The 23,978-nt window shown below is 39.3% G+C and overlaps 1 protein-coding gene across 2 annotated transcripts in view; it reads left to right on the forward strand.

Annotated features, from left to right (window-relative positions):
- Positions 1–23,978, forward strand: part of BTBD9 (BTB domain containing 9) — a 463,365-nt gene that overhangs the window by 63,676 nt on the left and 375,711 nt on the right. For both annotated transcript variants that reach the window (XM_037146205.2, XM_053671066.1), the window contains exons 5-6: positions 17,643–17,862; positions 21,110–21,229. In XM_037146205.2, the coding sequence (XP_037002100.1) occupies positions 17,643–17,862; positions 21,110–21,229 (340 nt within the window). The remainder of the gene's footprint in view (positions 1–17,642; positions 17,863–21,109; positions 21,230–23,978) is intronic.

Below are 23,978 nucleotides of genomic sequence, written 5' to 3' on the forward strand. Positions count from 1 at the left end.
TTCTGTGATCCCTTCCCTATGTACAGTCACAAAGTAGTGAAATAGGTTGCCCAGTTCTGGCAAATACCTAAGGCTCCACCCCATACAACTTAATAGGTGCGCCAGGACAGGGGTCAAAGCACCTCTACCTAATACACAGAAAAAAATACAGGGAGGTATTTTGCCAAATTTAGGAGACAAAGAAATATGGCTTAAATGAAAGAATAGAATAAAATCCCAGAAAAAGGACTAAAGGAAATGGAGATAGCTAAGCTATCAGATGCAGAGTTTAAAACACTGGTGATAAGGAAGCTCAGAGAACTCACTGAGTACAACAAGAGCACAAAGGAAGAAATGAAGGCTACACTAAATGAAATAAAGAAAAATCCACAAGGAACCACCAGTAAAGGGAAGGAAGCTGGTGTTCAAATAAATGATTTGGAACATAAGGAAGAAAGAAACAGTCAACCAGAACAGAATGAAGAAATGAGAATTTTTTTAAAAAGAGAGAATAAGATGACTCTGGGACTTATCTAAGTCTCAACATCTGAATCATAGGGATACCAGAAAGAAAAGAGGAAAAGCCAGAAATTGAAAACTTATTTGAAAAAATACTGAAAGAAAACTTCCTTAATTTGTGAAGGAAATAGACATACAAGTCCAGGAAGCACAGTCACAAACAAGATGGATGCAAAGAAACCCACTCCAAGACACATCATAATTAAAATGCCAAAGGTTAAAGATAAAAAGATCTTAAAAGCAGCAAGAGAAGAGGAGACAGTTACCTACAAATCCCATAAGACTGTCAGTTGATTTCTCCAAAGAAACCTTACAGGCAAGAAGGGACTGGAAAGAAGTTTTCAAAGTGATGAAAAGCAAGGACATACAATCAAGATTACTCTATCCAGCAAAGCTATTATTTAGAATTGAAGGGCAGATAAAGTGCTTCCCAGACAAGGTAAAACTGAAGGAGTTCATCATCACCAAGTCCTTATTATATAAAATGTTAAAGGGACTTATTTAAGAAAAAAAAGAAGATTGAAACTAACAAACTCACAACCGTGAACCACTGAATAAAAAAACCCAAAAATACGCTAAACAAATAAGCAGAACAGGAACAGAATCATAGATATGGAGATCACTTGGTGGATTATCAGTTTTGAGGGGAAAGGGGAAGAATGGGGGAAAAGGTCTAGAGATTAAGAAACTTAATTGGTGGGTACAAAATAGACAGGGGAGGGGGGATTTAAAAAAAAACAAAATAAACAGGGAAATGTTAAGAATAGTATAGGAAATGAAGAAGCCAGAGAACTGTATGCATGACCTATGGGCACGAGCTAAGGGGGGGGGATTGCTGGAGGGAAGGGAGATACTGAACACAGTGGAGCACTGGGGGGGGAAAATGGGGCAACTGTAATAGCATAATCAATAAAATATACTTAAAAATTACAAGTGTAAAAAAATTATTGTTACTATCTCCTTTAATGCCACTGTATATATTTTAAAAATTTAAGTATTTTATTGTTTATGATAAAAACAGTTGTCCCAGTTTTTCCCTCTTTGTCCCCCTCCACTCAGTCCACCCACTGCTTCCATAGTGAGTCCACACACCATTGTCCAAATCCCTGGTCCTTCATGTATATTCTTTGACTAATCCTTTCCCCTTTCAAACAGTCTCTACCTCTTTCTTCCCCTCTTACAACTATTAGTCTGATCCGTGTTTCTATGCCTCTGGTTCTGTTTTGCTTGTTTGTTCATTTTGTTCATTAGAGTCCACTTAAATATGAGATCATATGGTATTTGTCTTTCACCAAGTGGCCTATTTCACTTAGCATAATAGTCTCCAGTTCTATCCATGCTGTCAGAAAAGTTAAGAATTCCTTCTTTTACACTGCAGTGTAGTATTCCATTGTGAAATGTATGACAGATTTTTAACCCACTCATCTACTAATGGGTACTTAGGTTGTTTCCATATCTTGGGTATTGTAAATAGTGCTGCTGTGAACTTGGGGGTGCATATTTTCTTTTGAATTCATGTTTTGGCATTCTTAGGACATATTCCCAGTAGTGGAAATGTGGGGTCAAAAGGCAGTTCCATTTTTAATTGTTTGAGGTAACTTTATGTTTTTCACAGTGGCTACACCAGTCTGCATTCCCATCAACAGTGTACTAGGGTTCCCTTTTCTCCACATCCTTGCTAGCACTTGTTGTTTGTTGATTTATTATTGATAGCCGTTTTGGCAAGTATGAGGTAATATCTCATTGTAGTTTTAATTTGCATCTTTCTTATGGCTAGTGATGTTGAGCATTTTTTCATATGTATATGGGCCCTCTGTATGTCCTCCTTGGAGAAGTGTTTATTCAAGCCCTTTGCCCATTTTTTTAATTGGATTGTTTGTATTCATGGTGTTGAGTTTCTAAGTTCTTTATGTATTTTAGAGATTGAATACTTGTCTGATGTTTCGTTGGCAAATATATTCTCCCATACAGTGGATTCCCTTTTCATTGTGATGGTGGTTTCTTTAGCTGTCAGAGCATTTTAATTTGATCTAGTCCCATTTAAAAATTTTTTCCTTTGTTTCCCTTGCCCCAGGAGATATATTGGCAAAAATATTGCTATGTGAGATATTTGAAATTTATTGTTATTTGAATTTTATTGCTATTTATTGCTATTTGAAAATATTGCTATGTGAGATATTTGAAATTTCTCTCCCTATGTTTTCTTCTAGGATTTTTATGGTATCACAACTTACATTTAAGTCTTTTATCCATTTTGAGTTTATTTTGGTATATGGTGTTAGTTGGTATTCTAGTTTCATTTTTTTTCATATACCAGTCCAGTTCTCCCAACACTATTTATTGAAGAGGTTGTTTTTACCCCACTGTATGCTCTTACCTCCTTTGTCAAATATTAATTGATTATAAAGGTGTGGGTTATTTCCAGGCTCTCTGTTCTGCTCCATTAATCTGTGTATCTGTTCTTACACCAGTACCTGATTGTTTTGATTATAGTGGCTTTATAGTATAGATTAATATCAGGTATTGTGATCTCTCTAACTTTGTTCTTCTTTCTCGAGATTGCTGAGGCTATCAGGGTCATTTTTGATTCCATATACATTTTTGGAATATTTGTTCTAGATCTGTAAAATATGCCATTGGTATTTTAATAGGAATTGCATTGAATCTATAGGTTTTTTTTGGGGGGGTAGCATGGACATTTTAGTGATGTTAATTCTTCCAATTCATGAACATGGTATACGCTCCCACTTACGGTATCTTCCTCCATTTTTTTCTTCAGTGTTGTATAGTTTTCTGAGTACAGGTCTTTTATCTCCTTGGTTAGGTTTATTCCTAGGTACTTTATTTTTCTTGTTGCTATGTCAAATGGGATTTTTTTCCTGATTTCTGTTTCTGATATTTCATTGTTGGTGTACAAAAATGCCTTCAATTTCTGAATATTGATTTTGTTTCTCATTGTTTTGCCAAATTCACTTACTAGGTTGAGTAGGTTTTTTGGTGGAATCTGTTGGGTTTTCTGTGTACACTATCATGTCATCTGCAGACAAGACAGTTTTACTTCCTCCTTCCCAATATGGATACCTTTATTTGTTCTTGTTTGATCTCTGTGGTATGGAATTCCAGTATTATGTTGAGTAAGAGTCATGAAAGCAGACACCCCTGCCTTTTTTCTGATCTTAAGGGAAGTGCTTCTAGTTTTTGCCTTTCATGTATAATGTTGGCAGTAGGTTCTTTGTATGCGGCCTTTATTATGTTGAGGTATGTTCCCTCTATTCCCAGTTTGCTGGGGTTTTTTTTTTTAATCATAAATGAGTATGGGATTTTATCAAATGCTTTTCTGCATTTATTGATATGATCATGTGATTTTGTCTTTTGTTTTGTTTGATTCATCACACTTATTGATTTACCAATATTGTACCAACCTTGCATCCCTGAGATAAATCCTGCTTAGTCAGGGTGTATGATTTTTTTATGTATGGCTGGATCCAGTTTGCTAATATTTTTTTGAGGATTTTAGCATCAATGTTCATTGGGGATATTGGCCTGTAATTTTCTTTCTTTGTTGGGTCTTTACCTGGTTTTGAAATTAGGGTAATACTGGCCTTGTAAAAAAATGTTTGGAAGTGTTCATTCTTGAATTTTTTTGGAATAGTTTGAGAAGGAGAGGTGTTAGTTCTTTGAACAATTGGTAAAATTCACTTGTGAAGCCATGTGGTCCAGGACTTCTGTTTGCCTGGAGTGTTGTGATTACTGGTTCAATTTCACTAGTTTTTATCTGTCTATTTAGGTTTTCTGCTTCTTCTTGATTCAGTTTTGGAAGACTGTATGTTTCTAGGAATTTATGCATTTCAACCAGGTTGTCCACTTTCTTGGCATATAGTTAATAGTATTTTTATACATTTCTTTGTATTTCGGTGGTATTTGTTGTTACTTCTCCTGTTTCATTTCTGATTTTTTTTTATTAATTATGCCATTACATTTGCTCTATTCCCCCCTCCATTCCCCTCCACCCTGCATACCCCTCCCCCACCATTTCCCCCTTTAGTTCATGAACACGTGTCTCAAATTCTTTAGATTCTGTATTCCCCCTACTATTCTTACCCTCCCCCCATCTATTTTCTATCTACTGTCTATGCTACTTATTTTCTGTACCTTCTCCCCCCTTCTCCTCCTCCCGCTCCCCTGTTGCTAACCCTCCATGAGATCTTCATTTCTATGGTTCTGCTCCTGATCTAGCTTAGGATCCTCTTAGTTTGCTTTTGTTTTAGGTGTGGTTGTTAATAACTGTGAGTTTGCTGTCCTTTCACTGTTCATCTTTTTTATCTTCTTTTTCTTAGATAAGTCCCTTTAACATTTCATATAATAAGGGCTTGGTGATGATGAACTCCTTGAATTTGGTCTTATCTGAGAAGGACCTTATCTGTCCTTCCATTCTAAATGAAAACTTTGCTGGATAGAGCAATCTTGGTTGTAGGTCTTTGGTTTTCATGACTTGGAATACCTCTTTCCAGCCCCTTCTTGCCTGTAAGGTCTCTTTTGAGAAATCAGCTGAAAGTCTGATGGGAACTCCTTTGTAGGTGACTGTCCCCTTAGCTCTTGCTGCTTCTAGGATTCTCTCCTTCATTTTAATCTTGGCTAATGTAATGATGATGTGCCTTGGTGTGTTCCTTCTTGGGTCCAACTTCTTTGGGACTCTTCTTGGGAAATCCTTGCTGGATTTCCTGGAAGTCTATTTCCTTTGCCAGATTGGGGAAATTCTCCTTTATTATTTGTTCAAATAAGTTTTCCACTGGTGGCTGTGCCTTTCCCCCTTCTGGTACCCCTATAATTTGGATGTTGGAACGTTTAAAGATGTCCTGGAGTTTCCTAAGCCTCTCCTCATTTTTCTGAATTCTTATTTCTTCATTCTTTTCTGTTTGATCATTTTTTTATTCCTTCTGGTCTACTCCCTTGATTTGAGTCCCAATTTTCTTTCCATTACTATTGGTTTCCTTTGTATTACCATTCATTTCAATTAGTTTAGCTTCCATATGTTTCTCTAATTTGTGACTAAAATCAACCAGTTCTGTAAGGATCCTGATAACCAGTGTTTTGAACTGTGCATCTGAAAGACTGGCTATTTCTTCATCGCTTAGATCTATGGGTTCTGGGGCTCTGAGTTGTCCTAGAGCCATTTTTGGTCTATTCGTGCTGTTAAGTAAGCGGAGCGAAGCCTTAGTTGTTTACCAGGATGGGGTGACCCAGGTCGCTGGTTTGTGACGCTGTGTGTGGGGGCATGGTCAGAGAGGGAGCAATGGCGGTCCTCTCCGCTAGCCCAGCCCGTCCAATCACACCACTCGCCCGGGCTTGTTTATCTGATCGGAATTGTGCGAGCCTGCTGCCCCACGCAGGCTTCCCTTCTCACTGGTGTATCCGAAAGCAGATGCGCGACCGACCGAGACAGCCCGCTGCGCCTCTTCCCTGTGCGCTCCCGTAGCTAGCTTGTGATCAGCGCCTTCGGCTGCTTGCGCACCGCGCACCACCCGGGAATTTTTTCTTGCTAACCTGCTCCGCTGCTGGTTTCACTTCTCTTACCGGTTTAGCTGAGCATTTAGTTGTCTTTGGACTCCGTATTGTCGATTTTCCGTGTTGCTTGGTTGTGATTGTTGTTAAAAATAGTTGTTCTTAGATTTGGCTGTGCACAGAGGCAAGGTGGTTCCTCCACCTACGTCGCCATCTTGGCGGAAGTCCTCATTTCTGATTTAAAAAAAAAATTTAGGTCTTTCTTTTTTTCTTGATGAGTCTGGTTAAAGGTTAATCATTTTTGTTTATCTCTTCAAAGAACCAGCTCCTGGTTTCATTGATCTTTTGAATTGTTTTTTTTTTTTTTTGTCTCTATATCACTTATTTCTTCTCTGATCTTGATTATTTCTTTCCTTCTATCACTCTGGGCTTTGTTTATTGTTTTTCTAGTTCTTTTAGTTGTAGAATTAGGTTGTTTAGTTGAGATTTTTCTATTTTCTTGAGGTAGGCCTATAATGCTGTGAACTTCTGTCTCAGAATTGCTTTTGCTTGTCCCATAGGTTTTGGGTTGTTGTTTGTTCATTTTCATTTGTTCCCAAGTGCTTTTTGATTTCATTATTGACCCATTTGTTATTTAATAACATGTTATTTTTTTCCGTGTATTTGAATATTTTTGAGGTGTGTGTGTGTGGTTGATTTCTAGTTGTAAGCTATTGTGATCCAAGAAGATGCTGGACATGATTTTAATTGTTTTGGATTTGTTAAGATTTATTATGTGTCCTTGAGGAACAAGTATGAAAGACACAGAGATGAGGACTGGGGGGGGGGGAATGGGAGGGAGGGGGGAGACCGGGCGGGGGGGGGAAGAGAAAAAAAATGTACTTGAAAAGTAACTAAATAAAATTTAATATTTATTTATTTTTTTTTAAATTTATTTTTTAAAATTGATTATGCTGTTACAGTTGTTCTATTCCCCCCTTCATTCCCCTCCACCCTGCCCCCCATCCCCACCATTACCCCCCTTTAGTTTATGTCCATGTGTCCCAAGTCCTTTAGGTTCTATATTTCCCATGCTAGTCTTGCCCCCCCCCCCCCCATCTATTTTCTATCTACTGTCTATGCTACTTATTTTCTGTACCTCCTCCCCCCATCTCCTCCTCCCACTCCCCTGTTGCTAACCCTTTTTGAGATCTTCATTTCTATGTTTCCACTCCTGATCTAGCTGTCCTTTTAGTTTGCTTTCGTTTTAGGTGTGGTTGTTAATAACTGTGAGCTTGTTGTTCTTTCACTGTTCATGTTTCTTTAACTTCTTTTTCTTAGATAAGTCCCTTTAACATTTCATATAATAAGGGCTTGGTGATGATGAACTCCTTGAATTTGATCTTATCTGAGAAGCACCTTATCTGCCCTTCCATTCTAAATGAAAGTTTTGCTGGATAGAGCAATCTTGGTTGTAGGTCTTTAGTTTTCATGACTTGGAATATTTCTTTCCAGCCCCTTCTTGCCTGTAAGGTCTCTTTTGAGAAATCTGCTGACAGTCTGATGGGGACTCCTTTGTAGGTGATTGTCCCCTTAGCTCTTGCTGCTTCTAGGATTCTCTCCTTCATTTTAATTTTGGCTAATGTAATTATGATATGCCTTGGTGTGTTTCTTCTTCTTCTTTTTTTTTTTTAATTAAATAAATTTATTTATTTTTTTTGAATTGTTTATGCTGTTACAGTTGTTCTATTCCCCCCTTCATTCCCCTCCACCCTGCCCCCCCAACCCCCCCATTACCTCCCCCTTTAGCTTATGTCCATGTGTCTCAAGTCCTTTAGGTTCTGTATTTCCCATACTATTCTTACCCCCCCCATCTATTTTCTATCTACTGTCTATGCTACTTATTTTCTGTACCTTCTCCCCCAATCTCCTCCTCCTACACCCCTGTTGCTAACCCTCCTTGAGATCTTCATTTCTATGTTTCCACTCCTGATCTAGCTGTCCTTTTAGTTTGCTTTCGTTTTAGGTGTGGTTGTTAATAACTGTGAGCTTGTTGTCCTTTCACTGTTCATGTTTCTTTAACTTCTTTTTCTTAGATAAGTCCCTTTAACATTTCATATAATAAGGGCTTGGTGATGATGAACTCCTTGAATTTGGTCTTATCTGAGAAGCACCTTATCTGTCCTTCCGTTCTAAATGAAAGTTTTGCTGGATAGAGCAATCTTGGTTGTAGGTCTTTAGTTTTCATGACTTGGAATATTTCTTTCCAGCCCCTTCTTGCCTGTAAGGTCTCTTTTGAGAAATCTGCTGACAGCCTAATGGGGACTCCTTTGTAGGTGATTGTCCCCTTAGCTCTTGCTGCTTCCAGGATTCTCTCCTTCGTTTTAATTTTGGCTAATGTAATTATGATATGCCTTGGTGTGTTTCTTCTTGAGTCCAACTTTTTTGGTACTCTCTGGGCTTCTTGGATTTCTTGGAAGTCTGTTTCCTTTGCCAGATTGGGGAAATTTTCTTTTATTATTTGTTCAAATAGTTTTTCCACTGGTGGTTGTGTCTTTCCCCCTTCTGGTACCCCTATAATTCGGATATTGGAGCGTTTATAGATGTCCTGGAAGTTCCTAAGCTTCTCCTCATTTTTCTGAGTTCTTATTTCTTCATTCCTTTCTGATTGATCATTTTTTTCTTCCTTCTGGTTCACTCCATTGAGTTGAGTCCCAGTTTTTTTTTCATCTCTATGGGTTTCCTGTGGAATTCCATTCATTTCCCTTAATTTAGCCTTCATATGTTTCTCTAATTTGTGGCTATAGTCCACCAGATCTGTGAGGAAGCTGACGACCAGTGTTTTAAACTGTGCGTCTGAGAGATTTGCTATTTCTTCGTCACTTAGATTTATCTCCGGGACTTTGAGGTCCCCCTGCGACATTTTTGGTCTGTTCTGGCCCTTTAAGTGAGAGAAGCGGCGCCTTGGAGTCCCAGGTCGCTGGGTTGTGACGCTGTATGTGGGGGCGTGGTCAGAGCGGGGAAAATGGCGCTGCCGCCGCCGCCGCCGCCGCCACCGCCGCCGCAGCCGGTCCCACCGCTCACTCCCTCACCCGCGCGTATCTGGGCACCCACAGTCAACTCGCTACCACCGCCTCCCCGCTGACTCCTCCGTAGTCGCTCACCCGGTGGGCTGCTCACTAGGTCCAATCCTGGGTTTGGAACCCGTGCGACTGGATTCGCGAGTCTGGATTCCGCGCCCGCGCCCGGGTCGATCGTGTTCTCCTTTGTAACTCCTCACCCGCCGCCGGTTTCGCCCCTTACCGGTCGGGCCGAAGAATTTGTTGTTTGCGGACTTCCGAAAAGTTCAGTTTTCCGTGTTCTGGTTGTGTTTTCTGATGCTAATATTTAGTTGTCCTTAAACTTGGTTGTGAGAGGAGGCAAGGCACATCCACCTTAAACCTCCATCTTGGCGGAAGTCCGGTGTGTTTCTTCTTGAGTCCAACTTTTTTGGTACTCTCTGAGCTTCTTGGATTTCTTGGAAGTCTATTTCCTTTGCCAGATTGGGGAAATTTTCTTTTATTATTTGTTCAAATAATTTTTCCACTGGTGGTTGTGTCTTTCCCCCCTTCTGGTACCCCTATAATTCGGATATTGGAGCATTTAAAGATGTCCTGGAGGTTCCTAAGACTCTCCTCATTTCTTTGAATTCTTGCTCCTTGACTCTTTTCTGTTTGGCCATTATTTGCTTTCTTCTGGGCCACTTCATTGATTTGAGTCCCAGTTTCCTTTTCATCTCTATGGGTTTTCTGTGGAATTCCATTCATTTCAATTAGTTTAGCCTTCATATGTTTCTCTAATTTGTGGCTATAATCAACCAGATCTGTTAGGAAGCTGATGACCAGTGTTTTAAACTGTGCGTCTGAGAGTTTTGCTATTTCTTCGTCGCTTAGATTTATCTCTGGGGCTCTGAGGTCTTTCTGCGACATTTTTGGTCTGTTCTGGCCCTTTAAGCGGGAGAAGCGGCGCCTTGGACTCCCAGGTCGCTGGGTTGTGACGCTGTATGTGGGGGCGTGGTCAGAGCGGGGATATGGCGGCGCCCTCTACTGCCGCAAGCCACGGGGACCGCCGGGCCCGGTCCAAGCGCCCACTCCCTCGCCTGTCCGCTCGCCCACAGATAGGCAACCGCAGTCAACACGCAGCACCGCCTCCCCACTGTCTCCTCAGCAGTCGCTCACTAGGTCCAATCCTGGGTTTGGAACCCGTGCGTCTGGATTCGCGCGTCTGGATTCCGCGCCTGGGTCCGTCCGACCGGAGTCCTGTGCAACCCCTCACGAGATGCCGGTTTCGCCCCTTACCGGTCGGGCTGAAGAATTTGTTGTTACCGGACTTCCGGAAAGTTCAATTTTCCGTGTTCTGGTTGTGTTTTCTGATGCTCATATTTAGTTGTCCCTAAACTTGGTTGTGTGAGAAGGTACGGCACATCCTTCTATACCTCCATCTTGGCGGAAGTCTCAAAATTTAATATTTAAAAAAAAAAGATTTATTATGTGTCCTACCATGTAGTCTATCTTTGACCCATGTGTACTCGAGAAAAATGTGTATTCTGTTGCCTTGGGATGAAACATTCTATAAATGTCAATTAAATTCATTCAGTGTGGTGCGTCTTTTAAGGTAGCTGTTTTCTTGTTGAGTTTTTGTGTGGAAGATCTGTGCATTGGTGATAGTGGTGTGTTAAAATCCCGTACAATGACTGTATTGCTGATGATATGTTTCTTAAAGTCCTCCAAGATTTTCTTTATATACTGAAGTGCTTCTATATTGGATGCATGTATGTTTAGAAGGGTTATATCCTCTTGTTGGATTAATACTTTTAGTATTATGTAGTAACTTTTATTTATCTTGTTATGGCCTTTGTTTTAACGTCTATTTGTCAGATGTAATTATTGCTGTTGTAGCTCTTTTTGTCTCCATATGTGTGGAATATTTTTTTCCATATCTTCACTTTCAGCCTGTGGAAATCTTTTGTTCTTTAGGTGGGTCTTTTTTAAAAAATATATTTTATTTATTTATTTATTTTTAGAGAGGGAGGAAGGGAAGGAGAAAGAGTGGGAGAGAAACATCAATGTGTGTTTGCTTCTCATATGTTCCCTACTGGGGACCTGGCCTGCAGCCCAGGCATGTGCCCTGAGTGGGAATCAAACCAGCGACCCTTTGCTTCATAGGCCCATGCTCAATCCACTAGTTATACCAGCCAGGGCTAGGTGGGTCTCTTATAGACAGCAGATACACAGTTCACGTTTTCTTATCCATTCAGCTACCCTATGTCTTTTGATTGGAACATTTAATCTGTTTACATTTAAGGTTATTATTGATAGGTACTTATTCATTGCCCTTTTTTCCTTTTGAACCTGTGTTTATCTCTCTTTATTCTTCTTAAAGCAGTCCTTTTAATATCTCTTACAATGCTATTGTGTTATAAATATACGCCTCTATACCTTTTTTTGGAGCAAGGAGGTCTTTATTTTGCCTTCTATTTTAAATAACATCCTTGCTGGATAGAGTAGTGTTCATTGTAGGTCCTTGCTTTTCACTACTTGAAATACTTCATGCCAATCCCTTCTGGCCTGTTGTGTTTCTGTTTAGAAATCAGCTGCCAGCCTTGGAGAGCTCCCTTGTAGGTAAACTATCTGTTTCTGTTCTGCTGCCTTTAAGATTCTCTCTTTGTTGTTAAACTTGGCTCGTTTAATTGTGATGTGTCTTGGTATGGGTCTCTTTGGGTTCATCTTGATTGGGATTCTGTGTAATTCCTGAACTTGTGTGATTTTTTTCCTTCATGAGGTTGGGGAAGTTTTCTATCATATTTCTTCAAACAGGTCTTCTAATCCTTGCTCCTATTCTCCTTTTGGCATCCCTATGATGTGAATATTATTAGGTTTTATGTTGTCTCAAAGCTCCCTTAAACCATCCTCATTTTTTAAAGTCTTTTTTCTGTTTGTTGCTCTGTTTTTTTCTTCTTAATCACTGATTTGATCCTCTGCTTCATCTAACCTGCTTTTTATTCTTTCTGGTTTATTCTTCATGTCAGATATTGCATTCATTTCTAATTGATTCTTATTTATAGTTTGCATGTCATTTCTCATGCTGATGTAGTTCTCACTAAGTTCCTTGAGCATCCTCATAGCCATTACTTTGAACTCTATGTCTATTGATTTGCTTGCCTCAATTTCATTTAGCTCTTTTTCTAGGGATTCTTCCTTTTCTTTTGTTTGGACATTGTTTCTTTGTCTCTCCATTTTAGCTTTCTTTTTTTTTGTTGTTGTTTCCATGTATTAGATAGATCTTCTTTGAGTCACCACTGTCTTAGTAGGGTGACAGGAGTCCTGTGGGACCCAGTGATGCAGTCTTCCTGATCTCCTGAGCTGGATGCTCTAGGAATGTCCTTCTGTGGGATATGGGCTCCCCTGTTGTATTTGGGTCCTGATTGTTGTTGGTCCATTTGTTGTTGGGATCTCTTCTCCAGCTGGCTGACTGAGAAGCTCAAACCCACCACGTCTTACATGCTGTTGTACAGGTGCTGACAGAACAAAGCAAAATGATACAAAAAAAATGAAACCAAAGCAAGTCTCCTCTTCTCCCAACAATGGCAAAATCAATGACAAAAGAGCAAAGAATAATAAAAGTGGAAAGAGAGATGAAATAGTAGAGTAAAGGAATGGGGGAAAATAATAAGAGAAGACCAAAGGAAAGAAACGTGATTATGAAAGAAGAGGAAGATAACTAATATGAATAATGAATAGATAGAGGAAAATGAGGAAAAGGGAAAAAGAAAGACAAAGAATAACTAAAGTAAGAAAGTGGAAGAATAAGGGGGAAATGGTGTAAGCCAAAGTCAGTAAAATAAGAGAGATGAAAGAAAAAGAGAGTAACAAAAGTAGAAGAAAATTTTAAAAAATAATAAAAAGGCTATGAAAAAGAAAAAAATAATGAAAACAGTGAAAAAGAACAAACTGAAATTCATCTCTGGAGAGTTCAATGCTTGCCAGTCAGGTTCTCCCTTTGGATACAGCTTTCTTGTTGTCCAAGGCTGGTGTATGCCAATGTCAGGTGCTGCCCACATCTAGCCCTCAGCAACCTATTTGAAGCTAGAAGTGATTTACAGCTTGCGGTTGTTTCCTCCAGGCTTGGCTGTGTATAGTATAGCTGAAGCTGTGCCATAAGACTGGTTTTATCAGCACTGGGCCTAGGGGTAAGTCAGCAAATGTCCCAAGGCAGGGCGTCATCTGCTTCCACCCACCTCTGCCTGCTGGCCTGCTGGCCTGCTGTCAGTCGTAGACTAGTCACTGACCCGACTGTTTCTGAGAGGGATTCTGGCAGAATCAGGAGGATGGGACTCCTGGATCTCCTGTGGAAGGTGCCTTTCACACTTCAGGGAAGTTGGTGGGTGTGTTCCCTAGCCCCCCAAGCCACTCATCTGAGTCTGTCTGGGATTATTTCTCTGAATTTGACAGGGTGGAGCCCCTATGAGGCTAGTGCGTGGCACCTCCAGAGCCCAGATTTAGGGTCTACCAGAAACTAGGAGGGTGTTTTTCTGTGGCTTTCCCATAAGGGGTAAGGGCCAGTGTGGTTCTCAGGAAAGTATATGGAATGGCTGTACTATGAAGCCAGTCTCTGACACCCTCTGAGTCTATGTATGTTGCTCTTTCCTCAGCAGGAATTAAAAAGCAGGGTAGGAAAAAATGAAAGAAGGAAAGGGGAAAAAAGTAAAAACAACAAAAAAAATCAGACAAAAAAAGAGATGTAGGAAGGGGCGGGAAGGATTCCATAGGGTGGGGCAAGTGGTACCCCAAAGAGTAGGGTGATTGCTTTTCCCTTGGGAAGGGCTTGCTCTTCTTAAGAAAGATGGCTGCAGTGGGATCCAGGTATATCCTGTTACAGAAATCCTCACAGCTGTTCTCCCATGTCTCCCCCCAGTGCCTCCCACTGCAGATTCTCCGGTCCGTGCTGTCTTCCCTTCACTGAGCCTATAAACCTGCTTGGTGAATGGATGTGAGCACAAAACCTGCTTTTTTGCCCTTGTAAGTCAAAAAACAAAAAAAAAACCCAGTGGTTCTGTTTCTCCCTAGCAGCCAAAAACCCCATGGCCTTTCCTTACCGGGTGCTACGTCGGTGGCTCATCCTGGCACTGGTGCTTTCCGTGCTTGGGAGCCAGGTCTGGAGTCCAGGCTTTTCTCCAGGGGAAGCTCCCACAGCCACCCCATAACTTCAGCTCGTGGGAACGAGCAGTTCCCCTTCACATCCCTGTCCTTCCTACCATTCTTTAATTGGTTCCTGGCTGTTCTTGGTTAAAAATCTCTTTTTCAGGTAGTCTTCATTTATTTGGGGTGGGTGTTCTCTTTAGTTTTATTTCCAGTTGGTTCTGGAGGAGGTGTGAGAAAGATCCTTCTACTCTCCTGCCATCTTGCCAGGACCCTCCACCATATTTTTTTAGAGCTTTTTTCTCAACTGATAGACAAATATAAGCAGTAAGGATATTTATAGTTTCAATTATTTTATTACGACTTGAATTTTCTCACGTTCAGCTTTTGTATTGAACTCATCATTTAGCTACAGACTAAAAAAAAATACTTGGAGTTATATTTTTATCCTGGTACTCAGACTGTAGTTACCATGGGAGAATTTGCACTGTGTAAATGATGCCCATTTTAAAGCGAAAGATACTTTCTGAGAATCTGTACCAAAAAGAGTTAGAAAATTTCTCGAGTACCCTTGAATAAACTTCAAAAGATGACTTAGACTTATGCTAGAAATTTCATTTCTATTTTAGGGTTTTAGTTATAGTCACTTGAAACTTTTGTGCCTAGTATGTTATTCCTAGCTTGATAAATTTTAGAGATAAAGATGCTTGTGTTTATAGAATCAAAGAGTAATAATGGCAGTTTCTAAATCTGAAAGCTCATGTTCCCTTTTTCCCTTGGTCTTGACTAGTGCTGTCAGAACTGGAGGAGATGGTTTCACTGGTCAGCAGCAAGAGACTTTGGATTGCACATCTTATACTTAGCAGTAAGGGATTCATGTTTCCTTTTACCAAGTAGTTATACATCACTGATATTTCAAAAGCACAAATTTGAAGCTTTTGTTTGTTTCTTGGTTTATAAAGTGCTTAATCTCTAGGAGGCACCAGGAGGGAGGGCCTATCTGTCTATCGAGGTAGTCCCAGGGTACTTGAGTGGTATCTGGCACAGAATGAGTCTGCAGTGGATGTTTTTTTAACTGATCAGATTCTTTATACTTACACAGTTTTTTAGCATATATTATTTATAGCATAATCTTAATAGTAATTCTTTGGGTGGGTTGGGCAATGTGTTATTTTTAGATGAGAAAACAGATTAACAGAGACCAAGAGACCTCTCTCAGGTAGTTGGTGGTAGAGCCTGTGTCTCAAACTTAAATTTTCTTGCTTTAAGTCCAAGTTTTTAAAAAATACATTATACTGTCTGTTTCTTTCCACTGGGTCTTAGATCATCTTATATGGAAGGGGTTAGGAAGAGGGGGTAAATATGTTCTTCCCATCAGAAACCATTCACAAGGGAGGTGTTAGAGTGGGGACCCTGGAGACAGACTGCCTGTGTTCCGATTGCAGCTCTGATACTTGCTGGCTGTATGTCCCTGGGCAAGAAAATCTATCTAAACTCTTTCCTTTCCCTACTTCCCCATCTGGAAAATGCATGTAGTAGTAATATTACACTCAAAGGATTTTGATGAGGAGCAAGTCAAAGGAATTAATAAGGTTTGTTAAATAAATGGAAAGTAAGTATGAACAACATCTGTGATTACCATGATCTAATAGAACTAAGAAATTATAAATCTGTGGCACTTAAGCTTCTGGTGGTAAGAAATTGAGCATGACTAGGTTTTATTTTGTTTTGCATCTGAGTTGCCTTAGTTTTTGCAAGTTAACTAAACCACCCCAATTGCATTTCACTTGCACTTATTATTGACTTCTGGAGCCATTCTCTTACCTGTCTTCATTTGGAAAAAAAATTAAAACTGTGTGTAACTAATTTGTTAAGAGAGAGGGGCCACAGGGAGAGAGAGACAGAGAGAAACATTGATTTGTTGTTCACTTATTTAAGAATTTATTGGTTGATTCTTGTATGTACCGTGGCTTGAGACTGAACCTGCAACCTTGGCATATCAGGACGACACTCTGAACTACCCAGCTGGCCTGAAAAAAAAAGTTAAATCCCACATTTTTCAAGTAATCTGCAATAATGAATTACCTCCTTTCCCTAAGAGCCTAATTATGGCTCATACTTTATCCTATTCAAATCAGATAGCCTAGATGTATATGTACTGTGAGAATTCACTATTTATTTACAGTGTGTAAACTTGCTTATTTCTTTTATTGTGTGCTTTTAAAATTATGGTTCATGATAATAATGGTGGTCTTTTTTTGGAGCTTACTGTGTGCCTTGCAAACAACAAGTCATTTAATCCTTGAAACAAAACAAACAAACAAACAGACAGACAAACAAAACAGAAACACCTGGGGTATAGGTATTGCCCTATTGAGAAATTTAAGTTCAGAGGAGGTAGCGTCCCAAAGGTATACACTTGGTTAGAGGTGGAGAACACTATTTAAACTGTCTTTGAAGCTCACACTCTTGACATCTATTTTATTCTGCCTCCAGTTTCTCTGGGGAGAGTGGGTTTTAGAATGTTAGTACCTGGAGGGTGGGTTCCAGGTCTGTGAAGCAAAATGTGCATAGCAGACTTCAGAGTCCCAGAAACAATTGACACTTACCAAATCTACTGTTGGAGAAGGAGGGGTATTTACTTATAACCATAATACTGATTTTGATGACAGTCTGTCTGAATTTTCATTTTTAAAAATACTCAAGTGAAGTAAAAACATATCTTCTTTTAAACATATATATTTTTAGGTAAATTAATTGATTTAGTACACTCATGTATGACCAATAGCTTTGCTATATTGGAAACTCTCTTTTTTTGTTATTTTAATAGATGTCTGACCTGTTTCCTTTGCTTTTTCTATATTATGTTCAGTCCTGATGGTACAGGTATAGGTCATCTTACCTGCTATTTTTGTACAATAGATATTAAATTAAAGCTACTAATAGAAGGAACTCAGCGGAGCTGATTTGTCTGTGTTAGTACATGTCCCCCACCCCCCAGTATTACCAATTTTTTTTTTTAAGATTTTATTTATTTATCTTTAGAGGGGAAGGGAAGGAGAGAGGGAGAGAAACATCAATGTATGGTTGCCTTTTGTGTGTCCCCTGCTGGGAACTGGCTGCAGGGAACCAGCCTGCAACCCAGGCATGTGCCCTGACTGGGAATCGAATCGCGATTGTCTGGTTCGCAGGCCCATGCTCAATCCACTGAGCTATACCAGCCAGGGCCCAATTTTTTCTTAATAGCATTAGTCCCAAGCACTTTGTGGCTATGATGGTGTCATTAAATTTAAATTGTGGGTGGTATCTTAATCCCTTATAGACATTCCATATCTTCTATTTCCATAGACTTTTCTCTGCCATTTTAAAATTAAATGCACATACAAGAATCAACTAGAATGCTAGCATTTCCCCCCCCAAATTATAGAATAATTTAATAACTAACCATTAACCATGTTTGTTTTTTTTTTCTATTTTTAACTGTAGTACCAGAAGAAAACATTGCAACTATGAAGTATGGAGCCCAGGTTGTAAAAGGAGAGCTGAAATCTGCCTTACTAGATGGTGACACTCAAAATTATGATTTGGACCATGGATTTTCGAGGCATCCAATTGATGATGACTGCCGTTCTGGCATTGAGATTAAGCTAGGTCAGCCGTCCATTATCAATCACATACGGATACTACTGTGGGACCGAGATAGCCGGTGAGTCTATCCAGCTTGGAGAGATACTAACATTGTATTTGGTTGAGGTGGCCTTACCTTGTGGTCATTTACTTTGGTTTTACAGATTTGATGATTTATTTCTTTGTGGTCACTTAATTATTTCTCTTGAAGTTTCATTCTGGGGGAAGAGTTAAAAGATCTGTTCCTTGAAAAAATAACTTTTTTGCTTTTTTCTGCTTATGAAAATAATGAATGTGTGTTTATTGTGGAAAACATAGGACATAGAGAAAAGCACAAGGAAATAAAAATGGCTGATAATCTCACCACCCATTATTAATCTTTGTAAATATCTAATTGGTATTTTTTGTTATGCATAGTATGTCTTTCTCTCTTTTTCCCTGATACATGTGCATGCAAAAAAGAAACCAGTAAAACCATACTTAGTTTTACAAAATAAAAATTAGATGTGTAAAAAGCTAACTTCACTTTTAATTAATACATTGTGACTATTTTACCCTTTAGAGGGGATGGAGAGAGGGAGAGAAACATCAATGTATGGTTGCCTCTAGTGCATCCCCTGCTGGGAATTGGCCTGCAACCCAGGCATGTGCCCTGACTGGGAATTGAACCTCAGTCCTCTGGTTCGCAGGCCTGCGCTCAATCCACTGAGCTACACCAGTCATGGCTGTTATAAAAACTTTTAAAATGCATTTTATCTTATAAATGAAGAAAAACAATGTTTTTAAGTGTGTGGATAAATATCATTCTCAAAACAAAAGAAATTTGTCAAAAAATATGGTGCTCTCTAGCCCAGGAGTTCACTTACTTTTGCTGTAGTTTCAAGTTTCTGCCCTCCTTCTAGCCATTCTTATACTTTTACCCACTGTGGTTTCTGGGGTTCAGCCATGATGGCCAAAGTAGCAGAGCGGTAATGGGTGACCAAGAGCTGAACTGTCTCTTTCATTGCTGCTTATCCCTAAACCCTACTTACCAGAAATTTGATGTACAGAGGGTCCCCTCGGTCCTACTTATGCCTCTTTGAGTCTGGGTGTGAAGGGCTTAGTATTATTAATGATGATACCTGCAAATCTTGCAGGTTAGTTCATTTTTCTTGTTAGCACCACTGGCTACCACTGTAGCCATTTAGGTTATGAGAGCCAAGTATGAGGAAAGCTTTATGAAGTGGGAGTCAGCAATTCTTGTTCATGGGTCTTCAAGGTCCCTAAGTTGTCTGTTTTTTAAAAAATTAAGAATGTATTTTTAATTTTAATTTTATTTTATAAATTACCTTATTATTATTGAATTACAGTTGTCTGCATTTTCTCCCCACTACTCCCCTACCCCAGTATTTTTATTGTTGTTCAATTACAGTTGTCCCCATTTTCCCCCATTACTCTCCCCTGCCCTACCCATGCCCCTCCAACATTCAACCCTTCCCTACCACCCCTGTTGTCTTTGTCCATAGGTCCTTTATACATGTTCCTTGACCCTTCCCTGTCTTTCCCCTGTTATTAGCCCCCTCCCCTCTGGTCACTGTCAGTTTTGTTCTTTATTTCAGTGTCTCTGGTTCTATTATGTTCACTTGTTTTATTGATTAGGTTCCACTTATAGGTGAGATCATATGGTGTTTGTCTTTCACTGTCTGGCTTATTTTACCTAGCATAATACTCTCCACATATCTTGTTGGATATAATATAATGCTTATTTGGCTAAATGGAGGTAATTCACATATCATTTCTAAGAGTTTGATTAGTAATAGTAAAATACTGAGCTCAGGCTGGCATAGCTCAGTGGATTGAGCACGGGCCTGCGAACCACACAGTCGCGGTTCCATTCCCAGTCAGGGCACACACCTAGGTTGCAGGCCAGTTCCCAGCAGGGGACTCTTGAGAGGCAACCATACATTGATATTTCTCTCCTTCTCTCCTTCCTTTCCTCTCTAAAGATAAAGAAATAAAATCTTAAGAAAAATAATAGTAAAATACTTATACAACATTTTCATTGTTTTTATATGGCATGGGCAATTATAGAAACCTTTATACATATACTCACTCATTTAATTAATACTGAAATATTATAAAAATGATAAAAGAAAAGGTTAGTATGTTTGAAACTGAAAGTAGTGATGATCATTTCCATGATGTTAAGTACTTGCAGACCACTTTGTTTTAGTATGTGTGTTTCGTTCACAGGGGACTTAAGTTTACCATACAACATTCTTTTCTCACAGAAGTTGTTATCATTCTAAGCAAAGGTGAAAAATTCAGAATCTTAAACTGAAAAGATTCTGACATGTGTTGTAACTTTATATCCTGCATTTCTGATAATCCAGGGAGGTTCAGTGAGAGGCTATAACCAGGCTGAGACTGAGTGATAAAATGAGTGGGCGAGAGAGGACAGCAGAAAACAGGGATGGCACAAAGGGAGCTGACCTTTTTGGTCACAGCGGTTGGCTGCAGGCTGACGTTTATGGTCACCTAAATCTTCTGAGATTGTTCCTGTTGATATTACAGTACAAATAATACTCATTTCAAATTTAAATTTGGCTTCTGACAGGGAAATATAGATTTGTTCAGTATGGGACCAGCATGTAATGCTTCAGTGTAGCTGACTAGGGAAGTATGATAGGCTATTTTCATTACTGCCAGATTATTAGCTGGCAAATTTTAAGTTGTACCCAAAATAAACCTGTATTATCTTTTCACCCATGTCATGTATTTTCCCTCAGGCTGCATGTAAGTGTGAGGTGGTAAGAGAGTGGGAGAGAAGATGGCCTCTGTGGGGGACCAGTCGAATTGGCTTTCCTCCAGGGAGTATAGATAGGGCTGAGTTTCCAGGCCAGGGAAGGTAGAAGGAGAAGGGGCACCTACTTCCGTTTTCTGTCCTGTTTTTGTCAGGGCCTCATTTATCTGCTGATCGGGGCTGAGCCAGGCATCCTGACCCTGTTTGAAGAGGAACAAATGTCTTGCATGCCTGATATGTGCCAAACACTGTGCTAGACCATGGATATTTGAAAATAAATGTGGCATGGTATTTGTTCTTAAGCAGTTTGTGATCTAATACAGCAGACAGATGTGCTGAGAGAGAATTTCAGCACATTGTGGTGAATGCTATATAATATGGGGATCTGTATAGATTTTATCATTATCCAAATGTGATTGTTAAGCAGAAAATGTAATTTATGAGTAGTATAGTTTTTGTGCCTTTTAATGTTTTATTAAAGTATAACATTGTGTTGTTATTTTAATTTGGTTCTTTTTTCTGCTTTTTTCTTTTTGTTTCATAGGTCTTATTCATACTTCATTGAAGTGTCAATGGATGAACTTGATTGGATCAGGGTGATTGATCATTCGCAGTATCTATGTCGTTCTTGGCAAAAGTTATATTTTCCAGCCCGTGTCTGCAGGTTAGTTCTCATAGCTAATAAATGATTTCGATGTTTATTTATAGAGATTTGGACTTTGAGGAACACATTACATTTTTTGGCCTCACAGAGTTTTCCAGTGTATCCCTACTAAAACTTAGGGAAACTATGGAAAATTGAGCATCTTATAATATACAGTGTGCTGTGGAACTGTATGTCCAAAGTGTTTTGTATTGTTTTACATAGTAGACATGCAGAGGAATAAGAGGGGACAGGGAACACTGAGAAGTGGAACTACTTTCTGAATTGCAAGCTGTACCTTGAAAGCAATTCTTGTTAGAGGGTATGTTCTTCCCACAGAAGCCACAGGAGTATTTCTGGAGGCTTCCCTGGCAGTCCTCAGTGCCAGGAGGAGATTTTGGCATGATAGTGTACATATTTTGAATATCCGTGTTCTTTTTCTAGCTCAGTGGATATCTGTGGGATTTGACAGAGCAGGTGTTTTTAGTGGGGTTGGGTTTGGGGCAGGGGAGGCTGAGCTGGTGGGGCTTCAGGCTCACACTGTTCCTTCACTCAGAGCACCTTAGCTTTTATTCTTATTGAGTGTTGCAGTCCCATGTTAGTTTGTTTTAAAAAGTATTAATGAACTACTGTTCTACTATTTCATATTCTTCTTTTAGGTTTCAGCCATATTTTAAACTTTCTTCATGCAATTCTACAAAACATATACTAATAATGAATTTGGGAGTTGGGAAAGGTGGTTTAAGGCTCCCAAAATTGTGTTGTGTTTTTTCTGTTGTAATTTTCTCTTTGAAAAGTGCCCTCAGATATTCTTTACCTTAGAGTCAAAGGATCAAAGGCAGGTTCATTTGGTTAGGTGTGGCAAGAAAAGAAGGGGAGGGATATGGTTAAGTGTAAAGTGGGGAGAATGTGGAGCTGATCCCTCAGTAACCTCACCCTTACCTGTGGCCTTGACTACTCTCCCATTGCGGCTAACTTGGAGCAGGTGGATGTCCCACAGCACTTACTCTCTTGGTTAGAAGACACCTTTATACTTATTAAATTTATGACATAGCAACATCAGGCTGAATTCTTACTTCTACCATAGGAACTTCACAAAACCTTTCAGCCTCTGGTATAGTAAAGAATGTTGCCTACCTTTTTTATGGATATGATTAGACAATATTGTTACCCAGTGATCCTCTTGTGTGAAGATGAAGAAAATCAATTTCATTTCCCCAAAGGGGGTCTAAAGTGTCTCAGATATGGTGGTTATTCTTTTATTAGAGGAATTTTGAATGGATTAAAATGACAGGGACAAGAAATTGAGTGAAGATTCTGTGTCTCAGACTTGCCTAGGGATACTTTGAGAGTGACAGAGGGGCCCTCATGTGGAGGGCATGATTGAGTCTGCATCGACTCAGTTTATTACTATTGTATTGGATTGAAAAATAAGCGGTGTAACAGCCAAAGTGTCTGATGTGCCGAAGGACTGTGTGCTTGTATTTAATTTGAAACAGTAAGAATGTAACTCCCAGAACAAATCATCATGAATGTAAAACCAGCCATGACAGAGAGTCTCTGCATTTTACCCATCTTAAAACATGGCCTCAGTTATAGTCTGTGGCTTTTAGAAAATATATCAAACAATGGGCATTATTTATACTCCTCTTTCCTTATTTTGTCTCTCCCATGTGGCCTTTCCTTTGTTGGTGTACTTTTATATGTTGTAGAACCTCTGTATTCATGATGTTAGTTTTTGTCTTGGTATACCTAGCTCCCAGAGCAGTACTGGGTGTAGGGAGTCAAAGGGGGGAAATTGAGACAACTGTAATAGCATAATCAGTAAAATATAATTAAAAATAAAAAAATAAAAATTGGGAAAAGGCAGCATTAGAGATAGTGTTAATAAGAAGAAGGAACCTTGATATTGATACTAGTTTAAAAAATTTTAATATCTATAAGCACTTTAAAGTACTGTATTAATTACTACATTCCTTCATAAACTCTGTCTTTTAAATAGGTTGGAATTTTGGTACTATTTTTTAAAGATTTTATTTATTTATTTAAAAGATTTTATATGTATATTATTTTTTTAAATATATTTTATTGATTATGCCATTACAGTTGTCCCATTCCCCCCCTTCATTCCCATTCAACCTGCACACCCCTCCCCCACCATTCCCCCCCCCATTAGTTTATGTTCATGTGTCACAAGTTCTTTAGATTCTATATTTCCCATACGATTCTTGCCCTGCCCCCATCTATTTTCTACCTACCGTCTATGCTACTTATTTTCTGTACCTTCTCCCCCCTTCTCCTCCTCCCACTCCCCTGTTGTTAACCCTCCATGTGATCTTCATTTCTGTGGTTCCACTCCTGATCTAGCTGTCCTCTTAGTTTGCTTTTGTTTTAGGTGTGGTTGTTAATAACTGAATTGGCTATCCTTTCACTGTTCATATTTTTTTTATCTTCTTTTTCTTAGATAAGTCCCATTAACATTTCATATAATAAGGGCTTGGTGATGATGAAATCCTTGAATTTGATCTTATCTGAGAAGCACTTTATCTGTCCTTCCATTCTAAATGAAAGCTTTGCTGGATAGAGCAATCTTGAATGTAGGTCTTTGGATTTCATGACTTGGAATACTTCTTTCCAGCCCCTTCTTGCCTGTAAGGTCTCTTTTGAGGAATCAGCTGACAGTCTGATGGGAAGTCCTTTGTAGATGACTGTCTCCTTATCTCTTGCTGCTTCTAGGATTCTCTCTTTTATTTTAATCTTGGCTAATATA

The sequence above is a fragment of the Artibeus jamaicensis genome, unplaced genomic scaffold (assembly GCF_021234435.1).
Source record: "Artibeus jamaicensis isolate MK-2021 breed Jamaican fruit bat unplaced genomic scaffold, CSHL_Jam_final contig_1803, whole genome shotgun sequence".
NCBI classification, from domain to species: Eukaryota; Metazoa; Chordata; class Mammalia; order Chiroptera; family Phyllostomidae; genus Artibeus; species Artibeus jamaicensis.